Genomic DNA, 7975 nt, shown 5'->3' on the forward strand with positions numbered 1-7975 from the left:
TGCTATTATTTTTGATTGCTATGTACAGTATTTATCAGGTGAATATATTTTGGTGTTGTGCCTTCTGTGACCGGCATTTTTAAATTCAAAAATTGATCTGATTTTTTAAAATTCTATGAAGCCTCCTGTGTTCTGTTCTATTTGATAATCTGCGTGCCATCTAGATTTGATTATGTTAGATTATATTTTAGTGCCGTTGTGCCAAATGCGGAGCCAGTAAATTCAATTAAATTCAAGTTTATTTGTATAGCGCTTTTCACGATACAAATCGTTGCAAAGCAGCTTTACAGAAAATTAAGTTTCTGCAATATATTTAGTAGTAGCTTGTCAGTGGTGACTATGTCAAATTGCTGTACATATGGCAGAAATGTATGGTAAAATTAAGTTAATTACGTAATCTAACAGATGATGAACACTATTAACAGCAATGATTATATGTTGCAATCAAACTTGTAGCAAAATTTGGTAGTTTATGTTGTTTCGGGATTGGCATCATCTGAGGTCCTCTGAGGGGTTTGCATCATCTCTTCTCAGGTGTTCGGTCATCTCAGGTCTTTGTAAGGGCTGGATCCAGCCTGAAGCTTGTGTAATTCCTAGTTACCACGGGATGTCAATCTCGTGGCAGAAACAGAGAAGCAAATTGAGACATAATTAGCGTAGCTGCTGTTTCGACCAAGCAAAAATGATTTGTTCAACCCAAGCTAAAGAATAATAATGTGCATTTCATCAGATATAACTGCAGTACAAGATTATGAGATGCATTATTTGAATGCTTGGCCAAAGAGATGCGTCTTTAATCTAGATTTAAACAGAGAGAGCGTGTCTGAACCCCAAACGTTATCAGGAAGGCTATTCCAGAGTTAGCCAAATGCGAAAAAGCTCTACCTCCTTTAGTGGACTTTGCTATCACTACCAAGAGTCCAGAGTTTTGCGACCTTAGGGAGCGTGATGGATTGTAGCGTGGTAGAAGACTAGTTAGGTATGCAGGAGCTAAACCATTAAGGACCTTGTAGGTAAGTAATAATATTTTGTAACTGATACGGAACTTAATAGGTAGCCAGTGCAGAGACTGTAAAATTGGGGTAATATGATCATATTTTCTTGACCTGGTAAGGACTCTAGCCGCTGCATTTTGGACTACCTGTAGCTTGTTTATTGAAGATGCAAAGGGTCTAAATACTTAGGACCATGTGATATTTCAGTTTTTCTTTTTTAATAAATCTGCAAAAATGTCAACGATTCTGTGTTTTTCTGTCAATATGGGGTGCTGTGTGTACATTAATGAGGAAAAAAAATTTACTTAAATGATTTTAGCAAATGGCTGCAATATAACAAAGAGTGAAAAATTGAAGGGGGTCTGAATACTTTCCGTACCCACTGTATATCAGCATAACAATGGAAACTAATTCCATATTAAAATGTAGTTAGAATCTAACCAGAAATGCAAATAGTAATATAACATATAAATAAATGTTAAAATGCAAATTAGGCATAAATGGTATTATAATATATAGCAAATGATTGGAGCGATATTACTGCCACAGACTGAAAATCATCTTGTACAGCATCTGTATGCAGTCGTTACTGTTACTTCAGAGTACTTGGGTACTTGTCCTTAGTTACATTGTATGGCCAATAAAAGCATCAGAGTAATCAAATAGCGTTTGGAGAGGTCAAATTTCCGTTACATTAATTAAAAACACATCTGTGTTCGTTTCTGTACACAAACAACTTAACCAACTTACTGAGTGGTTTCCAGAGAATCTGTTTAACACGACTAATTAGCAGACTAACAAACAGCCGAACGATAGCGATCAAGCCAGTGTTGCTTGTAATTGCCTTGGTGCAATGTCCCTAATTTGAGGAACACATGTTTAAAACGTTCTCTCTTTTTCTTCACTTGACAGATCTAATCTCATCTAAGCTCACTAGGGAACCACCTTACAGATTTGAATCTTTTAATCTGCTGTAATTACCTCTGAAAGCTGAGGCCGAGTCCTCCGATGCTTTCAGCTCACCAGCTTGTCACAGAAATGTTGGAGCCATTCATCAAACAGGCTCCTGATGGAGGTCCTCAGCTCCCGTCTGTCTCTGAGGGTTTGCCCTGCTCATGTCCTCCCAGCGCAGGGCTCAGATCATTGTATAACACATGCTCTGTATGTGTAAAGTGGAGGAGACACTGCTAACTCTCAGCATTAGCCTTAAGCAAAGAAGGGGGCCCTTTAGTCTTTAAGGGTTTGTAATGTAACCAGCTGTCTTTTTCAGGAGGCCATTTTTTGTTTGATGGCAGGCAGGGGATTAAGGAGGGTTTGGTGTATGTATTTAACTCCTGTCAATTGTCAGGGTTCAGAATGAATCAGAATCGTGAGGCAGGCTACAGTAAAAAAGGCTTTACTTTTATGCTCACCTTACTCTTGAAGAAAATCTCGCCCCTGTCCTTTGCGTTGAAATCACACAGACACTTAAAGTCTTTGCCAGTGTCGGAGAGAATATTGAAATATTTATTAACGTGACAAGAGGAAATCTTGAAGTATACTTGATAAAACTCTGCCAGTTTAACATTATTAAGGCTAGCTGTAGCCTTAGTAGTTTGAAGTGAGAGCATCTGTGAGCTTTAAAAACGTTTCTTTTCATTTTTAATCCTTAGCTGTGTCATTATTCATTCTTTTAGTACTTTTAAGTAATACATTTTGTTAGAAAAGTGTTCATCCTTTGCCAATTGATGAGATAATTTCAGTATTTTGTTCTATTAGAAGTGGCATAAATTCAGTTAATTTACACTCTCTAACAGTTGTATGTTTTAGTCACTTAAAAGGACTGACTTATCAGAGTAATTTGTTCAGGAATTGGGCTACACTGGTCGACTGCATGTGTTTGATTTACTAAAAAGAACTGACTCAGTAGAGTCAATTGTTTGGGAACTGGAGTACACTGTCCGTGCTGAATGTTATTTCCACACACTATAAGGACCTGACTAATTGGAGTCATTCGTTTCAGAATCAGACTACACTGGTCCGGCTGAATGTGTTTGATCCACTAAAAATATCTGACCCATTAGACTAATTTGTTCAGGAATCGAACTACACTAGTCACGTTGTATGTGATTTATTCATTAAAAAGAACCAACTCTTTAGGATCATTTGTTAAGGAATTGGACAACACTGGTCGCTCTGTATGTGTTTGAGTCACTAAAAAGGACCAAATGGTTAGTCATTTATTACAGAATTGGACTACACCGGTCACACTTTTTTTTTTTTTTTACAAGTAAGAATTGGACTATGCTGATCACATTGTATGTTTGATTCTCTAAAAAAAAGTACCAACTCATTAGAGTAATGTATTCAGGAATTGGATTACTGATCATGTTTGATTCACTCTTTACAGTCTTTTGTACTGGAAGTGAACTACACTGGCTGTGTTATATGTGTTTGATTCACTAAAATGAACTGACTCATTAAAGTCATTTGTGTTGGAATTGGACTACACTGGTCGCCCACTAAAACAAAAACAAACTCGTTAGAACCATTTGTTCGGGATTTGAACTACACTGGTCACTCTGTATGAGTTGTATTTACTAAAAAGAACCGACTCATTACAGTCTTTTGTTCAGGACATGGTTGCACTGTGTGTTTGATTCACTAAAAAGAACTGACTCATTAGAATAATTTGTTTGGGAATCAGTATACACCAGAATCAATCTCAGTTTTTTGTGTTATGTCCAGCTTTGCCTCCTGTGGAATGCAGTGGAGAGGAGTTTCACTGCCGTGCTGATGGGACCTGCATCCCTGAGCGCTGGCGCTGCGATGGGGATAAAGACTGCGAAGATGGCAGTGATGAAACAAACTGCAAAGGCGTCAAGAGAATGTGTGATCCCCAGGCAAAGTTTACCTGCAAAAGCTCAGGTAAGCCAGCCAGGTGTTCCTAAAAACCAGTTAGTCTGCACTAGGGGTGGAACGGTTTGCGGAAAAAAATCGAACCGTACAGTTCTCCATACACGGGTCGGCACGCACTAGGACTTCAACTTAAATCTGACAACGCATCTGTAATATGGTTTGCTATAAATAACACGTAAAACAAACAGGGTTCGGCTAATATATGTTTCTGTTGATGGATGTGCATTCTGGCTTCCCAATACATTACAACAAACGCGATGAAAAAAAAAAACGTGGACAAACCATTCGCTCTTGTTCAATGCAAATGCCATATGCTGGAATATGATGCAGCACACGTTGATATCTGTGTTTAAGTTAAACTAATTTAAGCTTTGCCAGTTTAAACATTTAAAGCAGCACTATGTAACTTTTTCTGTGTACAAAATTTGCAAAATGTATATAATGAGCGAGTACATCATGAATTCATCTTCCAAACCGCGTTTTTGTCTTATTCCGAATCACTACGATACACTTATAATAAGTACTTATATTTGGACTTTTGTAGCCTGGTCGGGTCATCAACGCTGCGGAGTAACACATACCTGCGTGAATCGCCATAGACATAAACTTAGAGAAGTAGCTCCGGTTGGAATGTTCTTCCGCGGGATGTGTGCAGTTCTGTTTATTAACTGCTAGAGCGCCAAAAGTTACATAGTGCTGCTTTAAGAGCCAGAGGACGTGAGCTCGCGCACGCAGTGAGAAGATTTGTATGTGCGCTCATCCGAAGCGCGCAAACCCGCGCCTCAGAACGCACGCACATATTAAGCTTTCTCTGAAGTACAGGGGCGGCGTTTCCGTATGGCAGAGTATGGTAGTTGCCATACTCTAGCCCAGTCAGGTGTGCCGTGGAAAATTATCCAAACTTCATATCTCTATTATAATTCGTTATTATTATTTTAAACCAATGCTACTGGTCTTCCTTATGTCTGTTTGAGGGTTTTACAAATATTTATCCAATGAAAAGCGTTCAAAAGAGCTTGTCACTAAAGCTCGTAACGCCATTCTCAAACTGTCAGCGAAACCTCATAACTTCACCCCGCCTCCATTCAGATTGACGCGCCACGCACAGCCTGGAGACAGATCTCCGCTTGTTCGCAATGTAAGGGTAAATAAATAACTGTGATGTTTGAAAAAGTACAACGTTTTGTTTATTCAAACACTATGTCTATAAAGATCAATGTTTTTGTGTGTTTGAAGATAGGAGAAGAGTTTTAGCTTTTGACGTCTAGTTGTAGCCATATTTTGTACGTTTTAAATATCCTGTGCATATAGCGCTTCATCGTTTCATGATATGTTGGCCAAGTGTATTAAACGACAAGAAAAACTATAGCACCCATATAGCTACAATAAAAGTTATAACCTTTAAGTTGATGAAAGCATTTAATGCGATACACTTGCTGCCTCAGATACAGCCGTTCTAATGACAGACAAAACAGATCTCCGTCATTCGCTGGTCAAAAACCAACTCCATTTAATGTTAAGTGCAAGTGTCTGATAAAGCCACAATACCAACTCTGACGACGTTTAAACGTTATCCATTTCTATATTTTTTCCTTTATTTCAGTGCTTAGTGTTGTGCCGTTGGATTTTTTATTTATCAAAACTGTGACACCCCCCCCACTCCCGCCACTGCCATACCCTATGGGTTTGTGAAACGCCGCCACTGCTGAAGTATTGTGTTTAAATGGACAAATTCACACAAAAATTATGTCTAAATGCCCGTATTGCTAAGTATCCTATAGCAGAAATAGCTGGCTGAAGGTTCTGTATCAGTGCATTCTCTTAAAGTGACAGCACTTTCTTAATATTAATCAAACAGCAACAACAAAGAAATCACTCACTGCTCTTGATTGAATAGCTTTTGTAACTTTAATAAAGATTAATCTTTAATTTATACAGTCAAATATGCAATGCTGTTTTACATTTCATTACTTTATTCAATTTCTGTACCTGAAAACTCTTAGACCTACCTAAAAAAAAAACTGAAAATCACTCTTTATTTTATTTGTATCTTTACTCTATTGTATTTATTTGTGCTGTTGCTTGGTGTTAGATAGATTATTCTCATTTTCTTTATTTTTATTTGACAGTATAGTTTTTGCCTAAACATAGCACATACCGAACCATACCGAAACCGTGACTCTAAAACTGTGATACAAACCGAACCGTGAGTAAGTTGAACTGTTCCACCCCTAGTCTGCACTGACCTTACATTTATTTCATGCACTGACCTACAGCTATTATTTTCTCCTTGTGTTCTATATAACATATATCAAAACTGTTAAATTCTGTGAAGCAGTGGGTGATATTTTATATCACATTGCCATCCTTGAGCTTTCAGTTATCTTTGCCTCTTGTAAATTGAGTCGGATCCAGCATGTTTTTCGTTACATGGTGCAATCCTTTGCAATATCTCTGTATGTTAGGATTCGTATTTATCCAGAACGGCTGAGATGAATGGTGTGAGCTGGAATGATTTGTACTTCACAGTGAGGTATATTTTGGTAGCAGTGTCATTGTTCCATATTCAGAGTTAGCTATGACATTAAACTAAAAAGGTGAGGTACGTAATTTCTGTGCCGCTAGCATTAACAAAGAATATTAAGACATCTAAAGGTTTCTCAAAGACGCCTCAGTCTGCTGTTAGTTGGTCAAACTGACAGTCCAGCCCCTAATTTTCAGCTTGGGTTGAGCCAATGTTGCAGTGTTAGAATGGATGCTGGAACAGAGTAAAGCTTTCCTAATGCCACAGAGAAACAATCAGGGGCGGACTGGGACAAAAATTCAGCCCTGGCACTGTAGCCACACCAGCCCACATTACCACACCGACACAGCCCCACCCACGGACACACACATTCACTACTTACATTTGTGTACAGATGGTGAAATAATATAAGCAGTACCATATATGTAACAGATATTTAAACATTTAATGTATGTGTCTGGCAAACAATGCTTACTACTTTTTAAAGAGCACACGTTTATAACAAATTTACACATACAGTAAAAACAAAAGAAAAATAATCTGAGGATGTTGTAGTGTCTGTGCTATCTGTTTATGCCATTTGTCTGCTGTTACTGTCATTCTCTACAGTATGTTGTTCTTTGTTGTCACTGTCTGTCTGTTGGGTTTTTCCTACCTCTACCATACTCCTCCCTGTCTCTGCTTGGCCTACTGTAGCATCCTTCCTCACAGCACTGGTGTTGAAAGACCAGGGGTCTCACATCCTAGTTAATGAACACCGTATAGGACTTAAACATTACAGCGAAATATTTTCTCACTGTCTGCTCTCAACATTGGAATACACATGAATACAAACAATTAATAATAGCAAAAAAGGGAATAGAATATATAGCAAAAAGTATAAATAGTAGCAGCAGTAAATCCTTTTAGATATACAATTATTCGTGAATTAAAGTATGCTGAAGTGTTGCTAGTATGTGCTGCATGTGCATTTGTGTGTGAGAGAGTCTCTCTCTCTCTCTCTCTCTCTCTGTGTGTGTGTGTGACACAGGCACAGGTTCCTCCTATCCTAAGAGTTAATTAATAGTTAATTAGAGCCACATTATTAAGAAACTGGCAGCATCTGTATCAGGGTGTGTCTCTCTCATTGTGTCTTCCTACCTCCATGACACTTGACTCTGCAGTCCACCCTACCTAAGGATTAATTGCATACTGTAAACTTATGTACTGTATGTGTACTGTATATGTTTTATTTAAATATATGACTATCTACATATTCAAAGTAAAGTTCACTACAAATGTCTCAAATGTCTAGGCTATTGCTATAGGTTTTTGATGTGTTAGACTATATTGCAAGTAGCCTACATCAGTTTTTACCTTAAATCCCACTTTATCTGCTGATGGCTGCAATTCAGTAACAGGCTCGTTAACACTTAAGTTAACCAATTATCACGAAGCAATGACATTTTAAAATATACTGGGGTTCTACGCTAAGCTTACAACTGTTTAATACAATGTAGGCTACTGTCAAAAAAAAAAAAAAACGAGCTAACTGGCAGAAGTAGTGTGAAAATGACTT

At 38.0% G+C, this 7975-nt stretch overlaps 1 protein-coding gene across 1 annotated transcript in view; it reads left to right on the forward strand.

The window, feature by feature from the left end:
• The window catches only part of LOC107661145 (low-density lipoprotein receptor-related protein 1B-like), a 349019-nt gene that overhangs the window by 197721 nt on the left and 143323 nt on the right, over window positions 1-7975 (forward strand). Inside the window, exon 21 of the mRNA XM_016450614.1 lies at window positions 3723-3902. Coding sequence (XP_016306100.1) covers window positions 3723-3902 — 180 coding nt within the window. The remainder of the gene's footprint in view (window positions 1-3722; window positions 3903-7975) is intronic.

This window comes from Sinocyclocheilus anshuiensis, unplaced genomic scaffold (assembly GCF_001515605.1).
Source record: "Sinocyclocheilus anshuiensis isolate Anshui unplaced genomic scaffold, SAMN03320099.WGS_v1.1 scaffold2056, whole genome shotgun sequence".
NCBI lineage: Eukaryota > Metazoa > Chordata > Actinopteri > Cypriniformes > Cyprinidae > Sinocyclocheilus > Sinocyclocheilus anshuiensis.